This window comes from Lepidochelys olivacea (assembly GCF_965140295.1).
Source record: "Lepidochelys olivacea isolate rLepOli2 genome assembly, chromosome: 7".
Classification (NCBI taxonomy): Eukaryota; Metazoa; Chordata; order Testudines; family Cheloniidae; genus Lepidochelys; species Lepidochelys olivacea.
Window position 1 is genome coordinate 120,139,256 of NC_140417.1, and position 25,237 is coordinate 120,164,492.

At 47.0% G+C, this 25,237-nt stretch overlaps 1 protein-coding gene across 1 annotated transcript in view; it reads right to left on the bottom strand.

Moving 5' to 3' along the window:
• Positions 1 to 10,029, bottom strand: part of SORCS3 (sortilin related VPS10 domain containing receptor 3) — a gene marked incomplete at its 5' end in the record, with an annotated part of 489,210 nt that extends 479,181 nt beyond the window's left edge. The window contains one exon of the mRNA XM_084635451.1: positions 9,208 to 10,029. Within this exon, the coding sequence (XP_084491577.1) occupies positions 9,208 to 10,029 (822 nt within the window). The remainder of the gene's footprint in view (positions 1 to 9,207) is intronic.
• Positions 10,030 to 25,237: the final 15,208 nt, after the last annotated feature.

Below are 25,237 nucleotides of genomic sequence, written 5' to 3' on the forward strand. Positions count from 1 at the left end.
CGACCGCGCAGCACTGTTTCCAAGAGTAATACGATAATGCTTTATATTCATACAGCCCCTTCCATCTGACACTCTCACGTTGCTTTACAGACAATAGGAAACTAATTCATTTCAGTCTGGCAAGAGCCCTGTGCGGGAGGGAATTAGCATCCTTTTGCAGAGGGGGAACTGGGCCACCAGAGACGGAGTGACTGGAATTGAACGCAGATCTCCCACCGCCCACACCAGTGTTTTAACCACAAGGCCCAGCCTGAGTTAGTAGTAGTATTCCCCTGGTTGAATTACGATGAGGTAATGAGCTTCTGCCTCCCCGGATTCCCTCTGCAGTTTCAAGTGGATGTGAGTAATTCCAGTCTTAGTCCTTGATCCCATCCCAACCCCCACCCTGGCCTGGTCTACACTGGCAATGGCATGTAGGGTATGGGTAGCTACATGCCACAGTGAAAGGCAGGCTGTGTCCACACTGCTGCATGTAATCACATGTGCCAGTGAATGGCAGCAGGGAAAGGCTCTGGCAGCAAGAGCAGCTGGAGTCTCTCCCCCTGGTGGTCAAAGGCTTCGGCAGCAAGGAAGCAGCGGGAAACTACCCTGCTAAAAATAGCGGTGTGAATGGGAGATGAACCACTTGGGTGCACAGTGAGCCATGTAAGGTACGTATCCTATGGACCTACGCAGTGCCTTACCATCTACGCTGCTATTTATACCCGTGCTAGGGGGGCGGGCAGCATCCGTACTCAACATGCCGCTGCCAGTGTAGACCTGCCCTCAGAGGGAAGGGGAGCGGAATGCTACAGACAGGAGAGGCTTGTGTAATGACCCCATCTTGGCCAGCACACTGGGGATTGAACCAGAGTCCTCCAGAGCTAAAAGCGTGAGTAGCTACAGCGTGAGCTGAAGTCCCCTGACTCCTAGGCTGTGTGGACCAGGAACAGAGGCAGACCTATAACACACACTCACCAGTGGGTTACACTTGCACAGAAGAGGGGCTAGACCAGGAGTGATGGGAAGTGCAGAGGAAGTGACCAGCAGTGACACTCAGCAAAGAAGCGAGGGTGAAGGTTAAGAATCTTTCTGCCTGCCGGGAAGAGACAAAGGAGTACATTTCAGGGAGCCAGGAGAGTATGTGGGTCAGAGGGTCCTCACTTGATTGATAGCAGGGGGAGGAGGGTTACAGGCTGGCATGAAGGAGTGAGAATGAGCTGACTTCACTGCTCCAGTCTAGGACTGGGAGATTTGCCTCCCCTGCTCCAAGAGTTAACTGCATCCCTTTTCCAATCCAATCACAGGCAGCTGCTGTGGAGATGCTAGGGATTTTGCAGGCAGAGGGTTCAGGCTAGAGGTGAGGGTTGTGGTCAGCAGCAACAGATGAGCCTCCCAAGCAACCAACATCCTATCTCCAGGCTCAGGCAGTAATTAAAGAGAAACCAAAGGGGAAAAGAGAGCAGAAGCAACAGTAGAATGGGTCCTAGATGGAAGCATAAAGCATTCGATTATGGCATGGGCTAAGACTATTCACCTCACTGTGTAAAGGAAGCCTCTTACAGCTGGAGTTGCACTGAGTCAACGATGCCAAGTGAATTTCCAATATTAATATTTTAGCAACATCCATCTTCCATAATGTATTTTACAGCCCCCTCTGCCCCCCTCCCCATTTGTGCAGCATTTCACTTTATTTTATTAAATGTCCACACTCCCTCTAGTGTTAGACTCCCCACTGGATGTGCTTTCAAGCTGCAGAACCCGAGATCTCTCATTTCCAAAGCTTTTGCCCCGAGGTTATATGGGGTCATGTTAGAGCTAATTAAAAGCAATGCTATTTTGGGCAACGAAGCCCCATGATGCTTTTAAGAGCTGTCTGGCTGGTGTTTCTGTTTCATATCAAGGGATAAAGGAGAAAACACCCGCAACACTCTTTGGATGTCACTGACCAGGATCATGCTCCAGTTGATTTCAATGGGAGAAGTATCGTGTCCTCAGCCATTTCCGACTAAAAAATTACAAGTGCTGCAATTATTTAACTTCTGCTTTTCTTGGATTCCTTTGTATTCTGGAAGTTTGTTGGCCTATTAAACGGGGAATTGCCCCTAACTTTAGCGTGAACCATTCATCATAGTCATATTTAGCACCCACAGCACCCTTTGGACCCGTGTTACAAACATTAGCCAATTAATTAATCCTCACATTATCCCTGACTATAATATTAATATCCCCCTTTTTCTAGATGGGGAAACTGAAGCAGAAAGAAAGGCTGGGATTTTCAAAAGAACCGAAGGGAGTTAGGGTTTGGGTACTTATGTCCCTGGAATATCCTCAGAAAATCCCAGATTCAAAGTCAGTGCCTGCATTAGATCCCAGCGACCGGGTTCCCAGTTCTCTGATCAAGCCACTATAATTTCATTATTCCCTGGTAGACTAGTGCATTAAGGTAAAGTGTGGTTCAGTATTTTATTAAAGGGATGCTATCAAACCTTTAAAAGCAAATGTTAAAACAGGGCCCTGACATGCTATGATCCCACACACGACCCTGTTGTGACACTGCAGGAGAATCAAAAAGTAAAAGGGACTATAAACTAAACGTGAGACTGACCAGGCTAGTTTCACCATCCCAGCTGAAAAAGTAATCAATCGGATAAAATCATGACAAGTAAAATAGGACAACATAGACAAGGATTATTTTAAAATCACAGTTATGTAATCACATCCTCTTTGTACAGGTTCTCTGCATGTATTTTTCTTCCCAATTGCACTGTTTGTTTCTGCAACACTAAAGCCATAAAGCAAAACAAAATCTAACTACTGTGAGAGGATTTTCTTTTTATTAAAATCATCTCTCTGATGCATCCAGTTGTTATTTGGTTGATCTGTGTCAGCGACAGGGAACCTAATGCCAGATGATGCTGAACCAGCTGTCAGTTTGGGACCTCGAGTGGCGATTTGGACTTTGTGAAAGTCAGAGTCAGCTCTGGTGGGATGGGGGCATATTAGAACAGAGATCCTGGACAGGGAAGAGGAGTAAAAGGGGAGAATGCCATACACCCTTACAGTGCTGTACATCAGCTGGTTACCTGACATGGGAGTTGAGCACACTCCGTACTCGCGGGATCGGGGCTCTAAGTAATTAATAACGTAGGGCCAAATTCTCCAGCAAAGCTAAATGTCTCCAGCAAAGCTAAAGTTAAAGGAAAGTGCCGTGCTTGGAAGGGAACAGAATCCTTCCCTACCCACAATATAGGGCACAGGACACCTGTGCAATTTGACCTCAGCTACCACTACTGATACATCCTCTTGCATTCAACCCCTCTGTGGAGTTGCAATCCAGTGGACCTGGAAAGTTCACAAACCCACTGGCCATGTGTCCCTTCCCCTGCCCACCCAGGAACCCCTGCAGAGAAAGCCACTGCAGAACTCAGCTGCACAGCCTCCAGTGATCCTCGGGTTCTCTCCCTCATCTTCAGCTTCACTGCTAGGAACTATCCCAGGCCAGATCCTCAGCCGGTGTAAACTGGCCTAGCTCCAACAACTTCAATGGAGGTATTTCTGCCACACTGTAGATCTGCTACAGTCACAGGATTTGACCCATAATGCTTTCCGACCCACAATCACTGCGAGTTAACTAATCCTGACAACTCAAGGCAGGCCTAACCTGGATCTTTAAACCCAAACACGACTAATTTTAAACCTGACCAGATCCCAACCTGCCCCTACAATTTGGGCTTAGATCTAAAACCAGAACTGGCCTGGTATCAGTTTGAGATCCTTATGCACTTTCTTGTCATTTTACCACCCCCATACCAGAAGCCAACCTCTAGCTTGGCTTCAAACCCAAACCTACTCCAGATCTACTTCCACATGCTACCTCCACTTACAACAGACACTTCCATCCCCCATTTTACAGATAAGTCAGCTGAGGCACAAAGATCTTACATGGCCTGATCCTGCAAATCTCCCACTGACTGCCAGATTGGGTCCCATGTACTTTACTCAAAGTCATACAATAAGTAACTGGGTAGAGCCAGGATTAGAACTCAGGATCCTTTGTTCCTCATGCTGCATTCTAACCGTTAGATTTCAACGCTTCCCAGATGTTACTGCAGTATTATTACCCAAAATCTCTACCTATTAATCCAGTTATAATCCTGATCACTTGATCTGATTTATTTTCCCGTTGCCTAGAATATGGGATATACCTGCCTCCACCTCACTGCCTGGGGAGAACTCCCCTGCCTACCATCCATTCTCTACCCAACTTAAACCAACTTCCAAGTCTTCTTTTCTTGCAAGTAGATGACTCTTCTCCTTAAACACACAGTTGGTTTGGTTTCCATTTAAATTGGTGCAAAATCTTGGGTACAAATCATAGTCCCCATCCTGCATTCCTTGTGCACCCAAAACTTTTGGGCTATACCCTGAAACTTACTGCAACCAGAAAACTGAAAACGATCGCGGTTCACTCTTCAACCGTGAGCTGTGATAGCAGCTGTGGCCTGTGACTTTTAGCAGGGTTGTGGGGCAAGAGCATCTGCAGTCTTGAATGGGTTCAGAGGCAACACATAAGGAATGCAGCAGCAAACCCCTTAAAGTTTCTTTCCATGAGATATCAATCCAATTTTTCAATGAAACCAGCCTGGAGATAAGTAATTGGAAGGAAGTATCCTCAGGCTCTTTTCTCATGCCCTGGCAACATAACACAAACCTCAAAAACAATTACACCATGTCAGCATTCCATTTTTAGTTCTCCACCCCCCTTGAAATATTAATTAAAAACTTATTTTTTTCTGGCAAAGTCCCAGAGAATGATTTTTGTGCCAGACTTCATTATTAGGCATGGTAGGGAAGGGAAATGCATTAAGATATTGTGACACAGAAGCTGATTCCAGTTGTGATGAGACTACCATCTATAGCCAAAAACTATTTGAAAAAAAAATCTGGGTAGCACAGCAATTAAAATATCTCCCAAGTGCAGTACAATTAATCTGGCCACTCCGTCACTATCTTGCATGTTATAAGTAAATATTTTAGAATGCAACCCAAGTGGAGCACTTGCCAGCCAAAGCCTGCATTTCCTGACTAAAAATCCTTTCTCAGCAGAGCTATCCATTTGGAATTATAAATATTTCTCTCTCATGTTCTCCCCACCACATAATGCATTGTTAGGCACCTTAATTAAAAGCCACCTGGCACATATTACAGCCACCAGGCTCCCCCTGCTTGTAATTCACCATTGTGAAGGTGAGCAATATCTCGATGACAAACAATTTGTATGTTAGCAGTTTGGCAATCTCATCAGATTATTGCCAAAGGCATTTGTTAGAGTCACTCCCGAGAAAGGGCTGACAGCAATGCAAGTTTTTATACCACTTTCCTTTCACTGAGTCATTTGTCAGCCCACTGAGCAGGAGGCTTCATTTGCACAAGGAGAGGGAAAGAATTCTGGTGCTTCTGTGTATACACATGATCCAAAGGGGTCTGTTCTCCCCCTGCCTCCAGATCTTTTTGTGGAACTTGCATCTACATGAGCCAGAGAAGACAAAGAATTAAAAGGACTTCTGGGCCATTTACTCCAATCACTTGCAGTAGTTTCCGCTACACTAACCCCCCAAACAGGGCCTGCTACCAGTAAGGACAGCTATATTTTGTGTTATAGCATGAAGTCAGGGTATCTCAATGGATAATTGATATTTGTAATGTTTTCTGAGAAAAAAAAGAAAAAATACTTTAAAATATTAAGTTTCCAATTCTTCTGTTTGTGAAGAAAACCCCTTCTGAACATGAACTGCTGCAGTGCAGTCTTTGTTAGTCCGCAAACGAAATGAAAAAGTAACTCTAAAGGAGGTGTAAACTGCCACATTCATCTCAGACTGGGTGTTAACTCTGAAACCTAGTGGTGGAAGTCCCAGCAACTATTTCAATTGTGATAATTTCAGGAGAGACATCCACTGAGGTTTATTTTATTCAGCATGGCCGGTTGGAATAATCTCAAAGGCTCCTCTATAGAACTAAGGTGGCAAGGTTTAAAGACTCAAATCATCAAACTTTCTGTGGAACAGTTGAGCTCCCCAGAATAGAACTCTGGGTGGGGCGAGGAGAGTTAGAAAAATCCAGCAGATAAAGTGATTTCCACAGGTAGGAGGAAGTTTGTAGGGAGTGGAAACTCTGGAGCAATGAAAACTCTCAGGCAGATGGGGAGTAGTTTAAAAAAAAGAGAGAGAGAGAAAAGATGGAGCGACATAATGAGTTTAAAGGATACAAATACTCAACTAACAACATATCCGTGTCCTGTGTATGTTCCCAGTGGATTTCCTTTAAAATAAAAAGCCTGTGGATTTTCCAAAAACGATCCCAACAGATTTTAGCAAAATTTCTCCTGAGTTTCCAAAAGCCTTTCCAATGAGCTTTTTCTTCCGGTCTACAGCTGCATTACTCATCCCTTCAGTGAGGCAGCCTCAGTAACTTCTCTCAATAAATTGTTCTCTAGGGTAACCCAATTTACCGATAGAAGTGTCTGCCTTATGTCCAATATAAAATCCTCCCTTTTTTTAAGTTCAGTCACTTATGTCACGCCAAGCCACTCTTAATGGATGTGCGTAGAGAGTCTGCAAACCCCCCTTTGCATCAATAATGTTTTGCATTTCCACAGCAATTGCCATCAAAGGATCTCTGTGTTTTATAAACAGAAATTAATTCTACTCCACAACACCTCTTTTGTGGGAGGTAAGTAGCATGACCCGGATTCTACAGGGAAGGTGAGTCAGAGAAATGTTAATAGTCTTGCCTAAGATCACACGAGGCAGGGGCAAGAACAAAAGCCAGATCTCCTGACTCCCAGCCCTTTACTTCTATCTCAAGGCCACCCTTTCTGAATCATATACATATGCCCTCCTCACTGCCCCAAGACTTCCAGCATAATGATGGGACATGAGTTAATATCCTCCATGTATTCCTAATTTCCTTTCCTGCGGTTCTACCTCTACTGCCAGTTAAGAAAATATGTGATTCAAGGTTTTAGATTGGGCATCATTGTAGTCTTGGTGATCAGAGATATCATAACCCTTAGCCCTAATCTCAGCCAAACCACTGTTTCATTGTGTGACCTTGGGAAAATTGCTTGACCTCCTCGTACCAGATTCAACCCAACTGGAAAATTGGGTAAACGCAGGACTGCAGTACAATATCAGGCACGGCATCTGCCTCTCCCAGATAATACATGAAAGTACCTCCATACACTGTCAAGTTCAAGCATGTAACTTTGCCTGTAGACTCGCACAATACACTGCCTTAAAAACAAATCATAATGAATGACAAACTACAGTATGTATTCTCCAAAAGGGACAGTGAAGAAAACCGAGTCTCTAAGTACCAAACCTCAGATTTGACAAATCATGGCATGAGAACACTATTATTTATTAGCATGCTTGCTTGTCACTCCCACATATACCACTCAGTTATTCTCTTCAATAAATACAGCCACAAAAGTAGCCAAAAGGTTTCCATACACAGTGTCATGACAGAGGCAAAACCTTAGTGAAAAGCCCTGAACAATCTGACAGTCTTTAATTTATTAGCCTTATCAGTGACCTGAATTTAAAACATAAATAAAGCTGCTTTTTTAAATGACACATTTCTACAAAAGAGAGATATAAGCAAAGGAGATTTTTAAAATCCCTTTCTGAAATGCACCTTGAAAAAACCTTTATTACCAGAGTGTCTGGAGAATGAGTCCCCTTTGCTAGTTTAATAAGAATTACAAATAACTATTAGGAATCCATATGCTAGCTCCTTTTCCTGAGTCTCCTTCAATTCAGCACTGAAATGAAAACAAGAAACAGGGCTTATAGGCTCTTTTTTTTTCACTACATTCCTCCATACATTTTTAAAGAAACATACGGACAGTGTAATGCTAAAATATACCATATGTAGCTTTCAATTAATATTTGTTTTCATCTTAAGTGATTGTGGAATTCATGTCTAGCAAACACAGCTACCTTTAAAAACTGAATAAATCTAGGTAACATCTAGATAGCTGTCAGCATGATTAGGTAAGTAAAAATAAATAACAATGAGATAAAACTTCCATTCAGAAAAGCATAGAGAGATGGCTGAATTGTACATTGCCTAGATAGGCAGGCCCCAAATGATCATTCAACCCCAGGTGTAATACAATTTTCAGATCTGGACATTCCACTTTATACTTCTAATTGCGTCGTGCACATTTCCAATATAGGCAAAACAGTACAAGAGGTATTTTCAAGGCAGCGAGGAGCTGTAATAATCAGAATAATGGGCACATTGTCACCCTATATCAGGGTTTCCTGAACCCTTGAAATTATGCCCGCTTTCAGGCTTTATGGTGCAGTGGAAATAGTATGTCTTATATCAGGTTAAAATAAAATTGAAATTCCCTTATGGCTGTCCTGGGAGTATAATAAAGCATGGAGCTAGATAGGGTAGCAGTTGCTAACATAACAATGTTCCTTTCACCGCTCTATCCAGCAGGCAGACGCTGGGCACAGATGCTCTTCAAGAGCGCCGCCTTTTGACACAAACCGGGCCCAGCAAGTCTCCAGCACAAACTTTCACTGGTGCCTGAACTAATTTTTAAATTGGTCGTTTATTGACTTGGGGGAAGGAATGATATGCAATTGATTTTTTTTTTAATTCTGCTTCACCTTCTTTGCTCCTCTTTCGAACCCATTAAGCAGCGTGTGTTTCTACTGCTTAATGAATGAATATGAGCTGCCTTGCCTCTAACAGGCAGAGCACACAACCTCAGAGGTTTTGTTTTGGGGGTTGTTGTTTTTTACTGCACATCATTCATTTTCCCGCACAGACCCATTGAGGCATTTCAAGGTACATATTATATATATAAAGAGAAACAGCAGAAGGAGAATCAATGGACAGATGCCGGGGAAGCCACGCAAAGGAGGAGTCTCTCTCTCCTCCCTGTGGAGAGGGGAGGGAAATTGGGTTCAAAACAAATCCTCCGGTCTAACTTCCCGGAGCTCAGACCCGGTGCTCTTCGTGCTGTCTAGTCAGGATGAACACTGGGTGTCTCTCTTTTCTCCCCACTCCCTTGTGCGAGGGAGGCCGCAGCTTTTTCACACAAACTCCCCGGGACGCGCCTGAACCCAGAGCAGAGCCGGAGCAGCCGAGCTCTGTGCACACAGACACATTCCCCTGCCCGGCCCCGCATCGCCCCCGCGTACTCACGCTGCTGTTGTGGCCCGACCAGTGCACCATGGCTTGGTTGTGCGCCGAGTCCCCGGTCAGGGCGAAGGTGGTGCTGGTCAATTGCAGCTCCTCGCCTGCGCGCATCTTGGTCACTTTCCCTTCCTCCTTGGAGCCTCTGGCTTGAGCCCGAGTCACTTTCTGTCCGTCCGCCCAAGGGCTGCCCCCTCCTGCCTGGCCAGGGCCAGGGGCGAAAAGTTGGGGGGCCCCGCTGCTCCTCCTCGCCCTGGGCAGCAGGGGGTGGGAGCTCGTCACTTTGCCCACCGAGCCGCCTGCCTCCTGGGCATCTCCGGGCGGCAGCAGGAGCGTCTCCTCCCGGCCATAGGCTCCGCTCCCCTTCGCCATCCCCAAGCGCTGCGGAGCCGGGGGATTCCCGGGCGCCTCCCCAGCCCAGCCATCCCCCATCGCCCCGCTCCGGCGAGCCTCCCCGGCGCCCCGCGACCCCTCCGCCGCTCCCGCTGCCGGCTGGCCCCTTCCCCAGCCCCGGTCCTCTTCCAGCACCACAACCGGCGCCTCGTCCTCTTCGTCCGCGGCCCCCCATCCTCCGCCGGGCTGCCCCTCCGGCCGGGCTGCTTCCCTGGCGAGTCCCCCGTCCCTGCCCCCCGGCCAGCGCAATAATCCCCGCGGCGGCAGCTCCGGCTGCTGTTCCAGCCGCGAGGAGGGCGAAGAAGGAGCAGAGGATGAGGAGGAGCAGGACCTGCAAGTTATTTCGGCGTCGGTGAGACAGCAAGCGAAGAGCAAAAGCCATGTCCAGGCGAGCAGCGCGATGGAGCAGGCTGGGTACCAGCCAGTGCCCCTCTCCATGCCTCGCCGACGGAGTTGGGGAGTTTGGGGCGGGGGGGGGGTTTCTTAAGGGGAGGGGGACTGGGTTAGCCGTAGTAGGATTTGTAAAGGCTCCTCTCTTTCCCCTTCTCAGCCTCGGAAACGGTGACCAGGAGGGAGGGGAAAAAAAACCCCAACTCTCTCCCCGGTAGTTGGATCTTGTTCTTTACTGTTGGTGGGATTTTTTTTTTTTTTTTTTTTTTTTGAAAAGTGCTTTTCAGTGAAACTGTTCACGTTCAAGGATTTGATCAAGTGAGAGGGTTACACCACACGGGGGAGGAGCCGAGGCGCCCTCGCCAAGTGCCGCGGCTGAAATATACTAGCCATTCACCAACCACGCTGCTGCGTTTCCACGGGAATGGGGGGGCGCAGAATATTGGGGCGGGGGGGGGAGACGCCTAGAATAAAATAACTAGAGAAGGACTGCCTAGCAGTTCTCCGTGTGTGTGTGTCGGTGTGCGTAAAACACACAAACACTCACAGGTCAGGAGAAATGCTGGGAGATCCTTCCCTAGCTATTCTGTACGTACACCCACAGACAACCAACAGTGTTATAGAAGGATCACCCAATATAGCTCCACGGACAGGCAGACAGACATCGGGACACAGGGACAGACCGAGAGCGAGCGAACCTGTGTATCGGCACAACACAAAAGCGCTACAGAAGGATCCCTCCGGATTGCTCCTGACGTGAGTGTGTGTGTCTATCTCCACACACACAAAATAGTTACAGAAAGATCGCCCGGTATTTTTCCATGGATAGACCCACAGACTGTGTGTGTGAGAGAGAGACAGACAGACACACATCAGGTCACACACACACGGTCTGTCAGTCTACCTATGGAGAAATATACAGCAGAATACCTGGGGGCACAACGCAACACATCTGTCGGGGGATCACCCCAGTTTAGTATTTCCCCAAACCTCTGTGTCTGTGCGTGTAAGAAAAAGCCATAGGAAGATCAACCCAAGTATTTCTCCTGACATACAACAGAGGGTGAAACAAAATACCTTTGTCTGCGTGTGTCCAGGATAACCTGATGTGTGCGTGCCAGAACACCTCTGTGTGGACACGAAGATCAGCCAGTGTCGCTTCTGAGGCGTGAGTGAGAGAGAGAGCCGGTATTTCTTGAGAAAGGTACGGACCCTGTGTGTGTAAAGCAAAAACAGCTTTGGGAAGATAAGCCAGCCTTACTCCTGAAATACTGGGGCGGCAGGGAGCAGGGGAGGGAATTATTTTGATCAGAAAGCAAGAGAGCCGCAGAAAGCCCAGAGTCGCATTCCCCTCGGCTTGTGCCGGGCAGGCCGGGGGAAGACAAAACCTCGGCCCTAGCCAGGACGCCCACTTTCTGTGTCTCTCTCCGGGAATTCAAAGCGATGGCTCACGGCAGCAGCCTCGCAAACTGGGCACCGCGTGCGCCCTTGGGGCCTGCTGTGGGGGGGGGGTTGGTTTTCGTTTCCCCCCCATCCCCAAGTCAACTCAGGTGGCAGGGTGGGGTGCTACAGGGGGTCCGGCCCGATCGGCTGGGCTTCTGCGAGAGTGTGGTGGGAAGGGAAGCCGAGGGAGGGACGTCTCGGCTGTCCACACGCATTTGCGGGTCACTACGGTCACATTCACACGTCTCCAGGTCCGCTCGGGGCAGTTAAGAACACGACGGACTCCAAAGACAGGTGGACACTTTCCGCTCCGATTTCCTCCCTGATCTCCCCCTCCCGCTTTTCTCTGTATTTACTAGGACGGTGTCAATCCGTTTTGTGATAATCACTGCATCCCGCTGCAGATCGGAGCCTTCCTTTGCCCATCCCTCTCTCTCTTTTGATCCCGGGATCGCTTATTCCGCATGTCGCTGCTGTCTGCCCCCGTACACGGGGCAGGCAGCCACCGGCAGCCGCTGTCCCGCCGCAAGGAGGGGAAGCATAAGTTTTCTTTTGATCGCCTGACATCTGGAGTCAAACAGGAGAGTGGACGGGGCCGAGAGGAAGGGAGGGGAATTGTGGGGAAGGGGGAATCTGGGGAGGAAGAAGGATCTGGGGAAGGCTCTGTGGTTGCTGGATTTTGACTAACTGAAAAGGGCTTGGAGCTGGGAGGGGGATTTGGGGGTCTCCCTCGGGCTGACACCAACACAGGAAAGAGACAGGGAAGCCAAGCAACTAATCTGGATGCCACCGGTTTCTAATGGCAGTGTAGACAAACCCTCAGGCTCTGGAGCTGCGGATGGGGGGGGGGTTGCTTTCCCCCCTCCCCGCCCCCCTTGCTTTGCAATTTCCAGGAGAACTACTCCGGCCGGGGAGCGGGGGCAGAGGGAGAGAACCATTAACTTTTGCAATAGAAAAAGAAAAGGACTTGTGGCACCTTAGAGACTAACAAATTTATCTGAGCATAAGCTTTCGTGAGCTGCAGCTCACTGCATGCATCCGATGAAGTGAGCTGTAGCCCACAAAAGCTCATGCTCAAATAAATGGGTTCGTCTCTAAGGTGCCACGAGTCCTCCTGTTCTTTTCGCGAATACAGGCTGCTACTCTGAAACCTGTCAACAGAAAAAGAGAGACATTAAGGTCTGGCTCCTGCCAATGGGGATGCAGGACTGTGCCTCTAGTGGTTAAAATCACACGACACAACTCCCTACCTCCCCTAGCCAGTCCCATTACCCGGGCTGCCCGCCGCAGTCGTGTAACACAACGACTCCTCTTGGACAGGGTAGCAACATGCCCCTACTGGGAGCAAGGAGGGAAAGGCTCCGTGACTGTGGATTTCCCTGTTTGCAGCGTTGGCGGAGCCACCTTGTCTCTCCGAACATTTCCCCTGCCAGAGACGTGTAATCTGTGGAGGAAGAGGAAACCTGGCAACGCTAATGAGATTATTTCACTGTTGCCACTCTCTGGCCTCTGGAACTGGCCACCGGGGTGAAGAGGGAAACTCGTGGGGCAAGGGTGAAATTGACAGTTGTACCCACTGGTTACCCAGCCTGGTTAGTCTCTAAGGTGCCACAAGTCCTCCTTTTCTTCCAGCCTATTAAGACTCCCTGCTGTCAGCCTTGGAAACAACAACTCTGGAAACATTATATATATATTTGTAAACACAGTGACAGTTATTTTAATTAATGTGGAATCCCAATAAGTGGGAGTTGGGGGTGAGGCGGTAGTCAAACAAATCAACTTCCAACCCTGCTATTTTGGGTTTGGGTTCTATTAGGTTTCAAAGCTCAGAGCCAAAATGTTTAGGAGCTGACACTTTACTTGAGTGGGAGCAGAGAGATACCAAAGCAATAGGTGCCTTAGATGGAATTTATATATAAGCACACACAGGACATTGTATATGTGGGATCACATATCTATACACTCTCTACACACTCTTTTGTGAGATCTCAAAAGATGCTACAGCAGGAGGAAAAGGAGCTCTCTAAAAATCAATCCATCATTTCCAGGTGCAGTGGGTGAGTAGTATATCAGCAGTCTGTTCCATGTGGTATCATAGAATATCAGGGTTGGAAGGGACCTCAGGAGGTCATCTAGTCCAACCCCCTGCTCAAAGCAGGACCAATCCCCAAGACATCCGTACACATGATTATGTGAATTTCCCTGTTCTCCCGTTCCTCCCATTTCTGGTAGAAATTAACTGTACCATTCACATTAGTTCCAAACCAAAAAGGAACAATGCAGGGAACCATCACCACCACAAAGGGAAATGGGGCTAACACCCTGAAATGGGGACACAGATCAGTCATGCAGTCAGAGAATCAGGATTGCCTCGGGGTTTTGCAAATTCTTTTGGGCCAATGCTTGCTTCTTCCTCTCTGCTTCTTTTGCATTGTGCACTAAATTAAAGACCCCTGTCAACCTAAATATCTTCCTTCCAGAGACTATGAACAGAACATTCAAAAGCCACCATTAGAGTTTGGTTAGCTACTTACAGCCCATAGATCATCCCTTTTACCCTGTTCGAGAATTATCCAGGAACAGATTTTGATTTAATTTATTACAGACTTGCTCATCATTTTAAACTGTTAAACAAAATGGTCATAAAATCTATTCCTCATTCATGTTATGACTGATCTGACATGGGCCCAGATGCTCAAAGGTATTTAGCTACCTAATTCCCATTGAACTGCATGGGCCTTGGGTGCCTAAATACCTTTGAAGATCTGGGCCCAACTGCTCCCTAACTTGATGATGAACATGCATAAACCGGAGGGAAAGGTGTTCAGAACCTGAGACAAGTAGATGGTTCCGACACAAAACCTTGTGAAAAGGTGTTTCCTCAAGTATCCAAGAGATCTTCACTGTCTAGGAGCATTCTTGCAGATTAAAATGTTACTTGTACAAATGTTGTGAGACATGAATTAGACGGGATGTGAACACCGTCAAGGTGAATCTGTAGTTTTCATTCAAATAAGTGCTCAAATACTTTTTTTTTTTTTTTGCACATTCTCCCAGCTCTGGTAACCGTTCTCTGTTACTGCTCGAGCCCCAGTGAGGTTAATTAAATAGAAACCACAGCTCACATAAGGCTAGATTTTCAGAGCTCAGAGCCCGATTTTTCAAGTGGTCAGAGCTCATCAGTTGGTAGAGTTTCAAGAGAGCTCAACTCCCATTTAGGCACCTAGATAAGGACCAGATTTTCGAAATAAAATCTGGAAAATGTGGTCTCTAGTGTCTCTTCTGCCGCTGTTAAATCACACTCATTGACACAGGGATGCTCTGTTGGGGACCTTGTGACTATACAGAACCTCATTAAAATCACCTCTTTGTCAACTCCCTAATCCCTTGACTCTGAAGAAGAGCGTAATAATAACTCCACTGTGAGAGTAAGAAAAAGTGATTGCGTGCTCTTGAGTTTTAGGACTGTATGAACAAGGGAGAGTATGTGTGGGACATTGCTCTCTACTGGGTGGATTGAGAACTGCTTAATTGTGTACTTCCGTACTGCTAAGAAAGATTCTCTGTTAGCTCAAGTGGCAGAATTTTGCTTTAGGAGCAAGAGTATCTGGATTCTAACCCTGCTGTTGTTGGAAGTTCTGAGTGGCCATAGAGCACAGCATCGCAACTACGAAGATTTGTCCTAATATATTTCCAAGAATAGAAACTGAATAATCCTACCCAATATCCATTACTATCTTATTTAATCCCTGGAATAATCCATTATAATGTGGTTTAATCCCCAACCAGCTGCAAATATCCATTCAAAGAAGCAGGAGCTGGTGCTAAGATTCTGTTAGCCCATGTTGATTTTTAATTGATCGCTTAGCGTTGTAAGGCTCCCAGATGCTGTGGCAACAGGCACCAACGCTGATTTCTAAGTGTGCGTGTGTTCTGAAAGGCAAATGAAAAGCCCACATTCATGAGAGTGGAACATGCTTATAAACAAGTGGGATCTGAGTTCCGTTAAGGAAATCCTGAAGAAAGTTGCAGGTTTTTGTTTTTTTGGTGAGGGGAGTTTCAGGAAAGGAAAGGGAGATTCGAGTGATGCCTCCTGGTTCAAAGTAAGTAATAAATAAAGAGACACCTATGCTGCGTCATGACCTAGCCCTAATCAACCATATTCCATGACTTCACTGTATTGCTTGTGTCTGAAGTAGGGTCAGATTCTACTGCAGTCAGGTCACTAAAAGTTTTGCCATTTCTTCAATAGAAGCAGCAGCATATACTTGGACTGTAAAATGTGTGGAGAAAGGATTATATATGCCCCTCTGCTTCACAGAGCACAGCACATGCTCAAAGGCCAGATATTTTCAAGTATTCAGCATCAACAGTTTGGGACAGATTATTTATTTATTTGTTTGTTTATTTATTTATTAGAAAGAAAACTCAGCTCCTAATTAGGAACCCAAAGCAATGGGGCCACATTTTCAAGAGCTCACCATGGTTTTGTAAACCTAGCCCTGAGGGTCACCAAGGAAGCTGCTGAGTTCTGAGTGTTCCAAGATCCAGGCCGTATTTAGGTCCCTAAATGGGAGCAGAGCTCCTTTGAAAAGTTGGCACCAAGTGTGCCAGGTATAATGGAGAGAGACATAATCATGGCTTAAAATTTATAATATCCAGGAATATGACAAGTAATGAAATGTTCCCTCTGGAGAAAAATCGGATTGCCTATCTAGTATGAATTTTCATTTAACACTGGGCGTGAAGCACTTCTGCAGTATTTAGGTGGACTGTATCATTTTATGGATAATTTAAGATTAAAAGCCTGACATTCAAAGGGTCCACTCATAGCTGACTGTGGGAATGGGACTGAGTGGTTTAGTAAATACGTCATGTTCTATTAAATCACCTACATGTTTCTGATCACTTAAAGTCAGATTCTGCTACTCTGACATATGGCCAGCAGTACCTTACTATGCAGGAAGTTCTAGTGAAACCGAGCTCTTGAAACCAGTGTGCCATTCATTACACTACTTCCCCACAGAACAGAGAGTCACATTCAAGGTTTCAGTCCCTGTCTTCAAGGTGCTCAATGGTAGGAGCCAAGAGTACCTAAAAGGTCACCCGACCCTCAGGAAAAGGATTGTGGCACAGCCCATCTCCAGGGTAAAATTCATCGGGACAGGAGATAGAACTTTCTCAGGGTCCAGTCCCAGACTGTGGAATGAACTCCCCTAGGAGCTAAGGACCATCCAAAACCTCAGCACCTTCAGAGCTAAGTGGACTTCTTCAACTTGAAGTTCTTATATCAAGACTGGATGTCTCTGTCTAAAAACGATACTCTAACTCAGCCAGAAGTTATGGGCTTGATACAGAAATCACTGGGTGAAGTTTTATGGCCTGTGTTATGCAGAATATCAGATTTTTCTGGCTTGAAAATCTATCTATCCATGGTGGCCTTAAATGGTTTCATAATGTGGACCACATTTTAATGGATAATCTCAGAGGTCCATCTCCCCTCCCATTCACAATCACACAACAGCTCTGTGGCAAGCAAACTCAGTACTTATATGGCAAAGTCATAGGAGGAAGGTAATGTCATTTTAGCTGTCTTTTAATGCAACTTCACACCTGCCGACAAGATATTACAAGGATAACAGAAACATGGTGGAAGAGTAGTCATGACTGGAGTATAGTATTGAAGGGTATGTGCTGTTCAGGACAGACAGAAATAAAGGCAAAGGTGGTGGAGTAACTTTGTATATTAATGATGAGGAAGACTAAAGAAATTAGAAGTGACAGAATGTATAAGACAGAGTCTGTTTGGGCCAAAATCACTTTGGGGAAGAAAGCTACTAGAGGCTCCCCTGGGATAGTGCTTGGGGTGTGCTACAGACCACCAGGATCCAATTTGAATAGGGATAGAGACCACCCTAATGTTTTTAAAGAAATAAATACTACTGGGAATTGTGTAATTATGAGAGACTTTAACTTCCCAGATATGGATTGGAGGACAAATGCTACTAATAATAGTAGTGCCCAGATTTTTCTGGGTGGGATAGCTGACAGATTTCTTCACCAAATAGTTGCAGAAGCAACAAGAGGTAAGGCCATTTTAGATTTGGTATTAGTGAGTAGTGAGGACCCCATAAAAGAACTGGTTGTAGAGAACAACCTTGGTTCGAGCGATCATGAGCTATTTCAGTTAAACTAAATGGAAGGATAAACAAAACTAGATCTTCAACCAGGGTCCTTGATTTCAAAAGCGTTAACTTTAACTTTAAAAAAACTAAAGGAATTAGTTGGGGAAGTGGACTGGACTGAAGAACTCAAGGATCTGAATGTGGAGGAGGCTTGGAGTTACTTTAAGTCAAAGATGCAGAAGCTCTCTGAAGCCTGCATCCCAAGCAAGGGGGAAAAATCCCAAACTGGAGGAGCAACATCTCGAACAGGTGATTAATAGAAAGCAGAACGCCTACAAGGGATAAAGTGAGAACTGCCAAAAGCCAAGCCAAGTTGGACCTTGCAAAGGGAATTACAATCAATAGTAAAAGGTTCTCTAGCCATATAAATAAGGAGAAAACAAGGAAAGAAGAAGTGGGACCGCAAAACACTGAGGATGGGGTGGAGATTAAAGATTATCTAGGCATGGCCCAACACCTAAACAAATACTTTGCCTCAGTTTTAAACGAGGCTAATGAAGAGCTTAGGGGTAGTGGCAGGGTGGCTAATGGAAACAAGGATATGGAGACAGAAATTACCACATCTGAAGTGGAAGTCAGATGTGGTACCACAGTTGAGTTGGAAGTCAAACTCAAACATCTTAATAGGACTAAATCAGGGGTCCCAGATAATCTCCATCCAAGAATATTAAAGGAAATAGCACATGAAATTGCACATTCAAATAGCAAGGATTTTTAATGAAGCTGTAAACTCAGGGGTTGTACCCTATGATTGGAGAATTGCTAATATAGTTCCTATTTTTAAAAAAAGGGAAAAAACGTGATCTGGGAAACTACAGGCCTGTTAGTTCGACCTCAATTGTATGCAAGGTCTTGGAACAAATTTTGAAAGAGAAAGTAGTTAAGGACATAGAGGTGAATGGTAATTGGGATAAAATACAACATGGTTTTACAAAAGGTATATCATGCAAGACCAACCTGATCTCCTTCTTTAAGAAGATAACTGATTTTTTAGACAAAAGAAATGCAGTAGATCTAATTTACCTGGACTTCAGTAAGGTATTTTATACAGTTCCACATGGGAAATTATTTGTTAAATTGGAGAAGGTGGGGTTTAATAAGAAAATTGAAAGGTGGATAAGGAACTGGTTAAAGGGGAGACTACAACAGGTCATACTGAAAGGTGAACTGTCAGGCTGGAGGGAGGTTACTAGTGGAGTTCCTCAGGGATCTATCTTGGGGTCAATCTTATTAAACATTTTTATTACTGACCTTGGCACAAAAAGTACAAAAGCACAAAAAAGTAGGAGTGCGCTAATAAAATTTGCAGATGACCCAAAGTTGGGAGGTATTGCCAATATGGAGGAAGACAGGAATATCATACGAGAAGATCTGGGTGACCTTGTAAACTGGAGTAATAGAAATTGGGTGAAATGTAATAGTGGAAAGTACAAGGTCATGCATTTAGGGACTAACAACAAGAATTTTTGCTATAAACTGGGGATTTATCTGTTGGAGTGACAGAGGAGGAGAAAGACCTCGCTGTATTGGTTGATCACAGAATGTTTATGAGCCATCAGTGTGATGCAGCCGTGAAAAAAAGGTTATTGCAATCCTAGGATGCATCAAGCCAATTATTTCCAGTAGAGATAGGGAAGTGTTAGTACCATTATGCAAGGCACTGGTGAGACCTCAGCTGGAATACTGTGTGCAATTCTGCTCTCCCATGTTTAAGAAAGATGACTTCAAACTGGAACAGATGCAGAGAAGGGCTACTAGGATGATCTGAGGAATGGAAAACCTACCTTATGAGAGGAGACTCAAAGAGCTTGGCTTGTTTAGCCTAACCAAAAGAAGGCTGAGGGGAAGTATGATTGCTCTCTATAAATATATCAGAGGGATAAATACCCAGGAGGGAGAGGAGTTATTTAAGTTAAGCGCCTATGTGGACACCAGAACAAATGGCTATAAACTGGTCATCAACAAGTTTAAGCTTGAAATTAGGCGAAGCTTTCTAGCCATCTGAGGAGTGAAGCTCTGGAGCAGCCTTCCAAGGGGATCAGTGGGGGCAAAAAACTTAACTGGCTTCAAGATGAGTTTAATACATTTATGGAGGGAATGGTATGATGGGACTGCCTATGACGGCATGTGGCCCATCGGTGACCGCCAGTAGAAAAAATCCCCAGTGGCCGGTGATGGGACATTAGATGGGACTCTGAGTTACTACAGAGAATTCTTTCCCAGGTGTCTGCCTAGTGGGTCTTGCCCACATGCTCAGGGGCGCTATGGCTAAAGGGGGTGCTGTGTGGCAGCACAGAGGGGTGCACTGCTGGTATAGAGTGAGAAACTGTTCCCAGCTGGCGAGAGAGTGCTGCATGGGGGGCGCCCCGATTTCACCCTGCTTCCTCCCGGTGGAGGAATATGGGGCAGGGGGACAAGTGGTGACTCACAGATACTGCTCACACACACCCCCATGTTCCTCCATGCCCCCTAGGGGGCTATAAGGAGGGGAACAATGGGGGAGCAAGGAGCAACACCAAGCGCTCCATGCATCCAGGTCACTTTCCCCACCTGGGCTGTGCTGTGAGGTGAGCATCAGGAGCTGCTGCTCTGCTGCACTCCCCTTATGCAGCCCAGGTGGGGAACGTGACCCAGATGCAGGGAGCCCTGACATCGCTCCTCGCTCCTCCTCTCACATCCCCCTGAGGGGGGAGGAGCAGCGTTCGAAGGGTGGAGTGAGCAGCAATGCCAGCTGCTCCATGCATCCAGGCCAGTGTCCCCACGTGGGTGCAGGAGGGAGGTGCAGGGGTTAGGGGTGCAGGAGCACGGCACAGAGGTTAGGGGTGCAGGGGTTGGGTGGCAGGGGTTAGAGGCACAGAGGGCACAGTGCAGCGGTTGGAGCAAAGTGGAGTGGGGAGCCTGGGGAGGCACCCACAGGGGCCAGGGTCAATGCGGACAGTGCCATCCTCATGGGGGCCAGAGGCACCAAAATACAAATTCACTCAGGGTTCCATTTTCCCTCGGGCCAGCCCTGGTCTAACTCATCACCATGTTTGGGCTCAGGAAGGAATTTCCCCCTGGGTCAGATTGGCAGAAACCTTGGAGGTTTTTCACCTTCTCTGCAGCATGGGGCAGGGGTCACTTGCAGGTTTAAACTAGTATAAATGTGAATTCTTTGTAACTTGCAGCCTTTAAACCATGATTTGAGGACCTCAGTAACTCAGCCAGAGGTTAGCACGTACTACGGGAGTGGGAGGGTGAAACTCTGTTGCCTGTGATGTGCAGGAGATCCGACTAGATGATCACGATTGTCCCGTCTGACAAAGCCTCTGAGGAAGAGCCCGCTGTTCACAGTCCACCCCAAGTGGAATGCTAGTGACCCACAGATCACAGGGAACCTCTTCTCTGATCCATCTGTCAGGCAACAAGACACCACAGTAGACAGAGAGAAAAGGAGCCAAAGACAGGAAAGGAAGGAAAAACCCCCCATGAGATGCATTTTTCAAGTCCACAGCCACCATGCACAACCAGAAAGATGGTTTTGAGAGGATGGAGCTGCTGTGACCACTGAAGCACCTCATTACAGGTGAGTAAAGCATTTTCACGGCTCCAAATCCTCATCCACTTTCCCCGCCTCATTGTCCCCACTGAAGAAAGTCTTTCCCCTGCCCCCACACAACCTAAGATGGGCTTAAAAGGGAAACAACAAGTTGTTTTGTTTCCTAGTCTCTAGTGCAGCTAAATTCAAAGCAACGGTTCTCTGTGAAAGCAGAATTACTTAATAAATTAGAGAGAAACACATCCAGCTGGGACCCCTGCTTGTGATGGTGGAGTCTGCCAAGCAACCGCACTCGGCCTGCCACTGCTCTGTGCTCTTTTGTCTCATGCAATAAACACAGCCTTTTAAGACTCTCACCTAAAGTTATTTCTTTTCTGGATCTTAAGAATAGCACCATAGAAAAGACACGTTGCACTCCAGCAGGTCAGGACTTTGTACCTGTCAGTTAGAGCAGCGGGGAGCATGTTTACTGGGGAGAAAGAAAAGAAAAGGAATTAATTAAAAAAACATAGCAACAGGCTGCTGACCGGAGGCAGGAGTCATGTCCCCTGCCCAACCCTGATAATCCCCATTGCTCCCGGGGTCAGATTCGATAGCAACAAAACCAATAAAGTCTCAGACATGCTCCTCACAGGGGTCTGGTTTAATTAAGCCCCACACAAATGGTTTTCAAACAATTCTAGAGGAAACTCTTCCCATTCCAACTAGTAGAGAGGGTCGGGAATTTTTTGACAACTTTTTTGTGGTAACATGGACATCACAGAGCACTGCAACCCCAGTGGATGCAGATTGCTTGAGCTCTGGAGAGGCCCATGGGGAAACCTTAAACATTGTCCCTTAAACCCCAACATCCAACACCAAGAAATACTGCAGCTGATTACTGAAACCCCCATGTTGCCCTCTAGCTCACATCTTACTCTCCAAATCCAAAACCATCAACAAAACAGAGGAGATCTGCCTCCCCCACCTCTACAACAAACCGGTGCTTGAGCCTGATGGAACACAGCTGTCGGCTGTACTACAGGTCATAGATACTGCTGAAATTAAATCTACCGTTCCCAGCCTACAGACCACCACGATTGAGATTCAGAGCACACTACAGGCTCTACCCGGACGGCTGGGTGAAGCAGAACACAGCATTTCTGAGGTGGAAGATGATTTCAAAGAAAGCGAAGTACAGGTTATGAAGAACTGTAATGATATCAAGACTATGAAGGCCAACCTAATTGATCTAGAAAGCCACTCACGATGATCAGGACGCAGACAGTCTGGTTTTTGGCTTCTGTGACCCGGTGCCATTTAGGCTTGCCAGGTGCCTGGTTTTTGACCAGAAAGTCTGGTTGAAAAGGGGACCTGGCAACCCTATACGATACCCGAACCAAAAGTCCAGTTACCACTGCGTGGGAGGAGGCATTGGGTCATTAACCTGGGCCAGCACCAGTTCAGCGGGGCTGCCTCCTACCTGCAGGCAAGTTCTTTGAGACAATGCAGCAAGTGACAGAGAAAGAAGGAGAGAGGAGCGAGTGATGGGGACGGGGTCTTGGGGGAAAGAGGTGGAGAAGGGGTGGGGCCTCAAGCGAAGCGTTAGAACAGGGACAAGGCTTTAGGGAGAAGAAGCAGGCCCGGGGGTGGGGCCTTGAGGGAAGAGGTGGGGTGGGGTGGGGCTTTGGAGTCCAGTTACAAGCAATTAGAAAGGTGGCAGCCTTGACAATGTAACATCAGGATTGTGGGTATCTCTGAGGGAATAGAGAAAGGGAAACCCTCTGAATTTGTCCCTAAACTGCTAAGTTGTTGGATCTGCCAGTAGATTTTTGTTTTGATATAGAACGGGCAGTCCAGGCCCTTGCCCCCACACCCAGCTGCAGGAGTTGGGCCTAGAGCCTTGATTGTGAAGTTCCTGAAGTTTACCACCTAAGGAGCTTATGCTGCAGAAGTCCAGAAAGAAAGAAGGAGCAGTTATGGGGAGACTTAGCAATTAAAATACTGCTTTTAAGATTATGCCTGTGATGTGGTTGCACTGAGGTTGCAACCAAGCAAAGCAATTGGCCAGGAAGACAGACTTGGAGTATTTTATTAAACACCCAGCAAGGCTTCATATAAAGAATAGTGATAAGATATAATAATTCGGCTCCCTGCCGAAGGCAGAAAAATACTTCAAAAATCTGCAAACTCCTTCCTTGCAAGAGGAGACACCTATGGAATGATCGGACCGTATGGCTTTTATGTACTGCTCTCAAAGATCTGACATGGCTGCTCTAAACAAGTTGATGGGTGCTAGCTGATAATGACATGTTAGTTCCTTTTGTTTTTGTTTGTTTCCCTCTCTCTCTCTCTTTCTCATTGGGATTGAAAGGTTAAAAGGTTATTATCAATTTATTTCCGATTGTCTTAATTCATGGTAAAGGAGCATCAATGTCAACTCTTTCAATTAGTAATATTTATCTCATTGCTTTATTAGATGATGCTTCCTTATGGATTAGGGTTGCAAACTGTCTAATCACACAAACTCAAACACTGTTGCCCTGCCCCCACCAGCCCCTTCTCCAAGGCCCCACCCTGCTCCCTCCATCCCCCCTCCCTCCATCGCTTGCTCTCCCCAACCCTCACTCACTTTCACCAGGCTGGGGCAGGGGGTTGGGGTGCAGGCTCTGGGCTGGGGTTAAGGGGTTCAGGGTGTGGGAGGGGGCTCTGGGCTGGGCCTGGGGCAGGGTGTCGGGGTGCAGGAGGGGTTGTGGGGTAAAAGCTCTGGGAGGAAGTTTGGGTGCAGGAGGGGGCTCTGGGCTGGGGTAGGGGGTTGCAATGCAGGAGGGTGTGAGGGGTGTGGGCTCTGGGAGGGAGTTTGGGTGCAGGAGGGGGTGCAATCTTTGGGAGGGAGTTTGGGTGTGTGAGGGGGCTCAGGGCTGGGGCAGTGGGTTGGGCTGCAGAAGGTGTTTGGGCTCCAGCCCGGAGGCACTTACCTCAGACTGTACATGGAGATGTCAGCAAACCAATAAAGTGCCTGAAACCACTATGGCTTATTGCTAAAAGCAGCCAAGTCAGCAGGCCGTAAAGTGCCATGCAGCAAACTCAGCTTGACCAAGGAAGGGGGGGAGGGGGTTTTGAGTGCCACAGAAAGGGCAGCTTGACCCCACGTCCTTCCTGATAAGAATTGTGTTGAAGTGACTGATACACGCATTTTAGAAGAGCAGGATGTGCCCCAGGGGGGCCTCAAGGCTGCAAACTCTGGAAAAACACTAATCAGAAGAAAGCCTCTTGCTTGACCATTGGAATTGCTTGCTTAACAAGTTTTCTTTAAGGGACATGTCATTCTATTATTAAATGTAATGTGTAAATAAGGGGGGAAAGTTTGAGGTTGGGGGGACTCTTCAGGACTGGACTCTCCCCCTGGATGCAGCTTGTGTTCCCCACCAGCAGACGGGCTGCCGCTCTGCCACTCGAGAGCCACACTCAGCTTTGGTAATTGTCAAGGGTTGGGGGTGTTTTACTAACCTGTTGTGGACGTGTGTATAAGTGCTTGAGACTAAGTAAAGTTTAGCTTTAAATGAAAGCACTCGTGTGTTGTCCTGTTTGTGCCAGCCATCTATGGTCCGACGACCATGTCTCCCCTGATTTATTTCCTGACACCGCCTCTCACAGAGTAAACGTTACTGAGAGCTTTGGGTTGAAAGAACCCCGGGTAACAAGGTGGCTCCCGAGCAGCAGCGCAGCAGGGCTAAAGCAGGCTCCCTGCCTACCATGGCCCCGTGCCACTCCCGGAAGCGGCCGGCATGTCCCTGCAGCTCCATGGGAGGCCAGAGGGCTCCGCACGCTGCCTGCACCCACAGGCACCACCCCCAGAGCTCCCATTGGCTGCAGTTCCTGGCCAATGGGAGCTGCAGAGTTGGTGCTCTGGGCAGGGGCCGCATGCAGAGACCCCCATGCCCCTCTTAGGGGCCACAGGGACGTTCTGGCCGCTTCCAGGAGCGGCGTGGAGCCAGGTCAGGCAGGGAGCCTGCTTTTGCCCTGCTGCACCGCCGGACTTTCAGCGACCTAAAATCTCCCACTTGGGCTTCAGTAGCCTCCGGGAGACAGGGTCTGATTCCAGGAAACT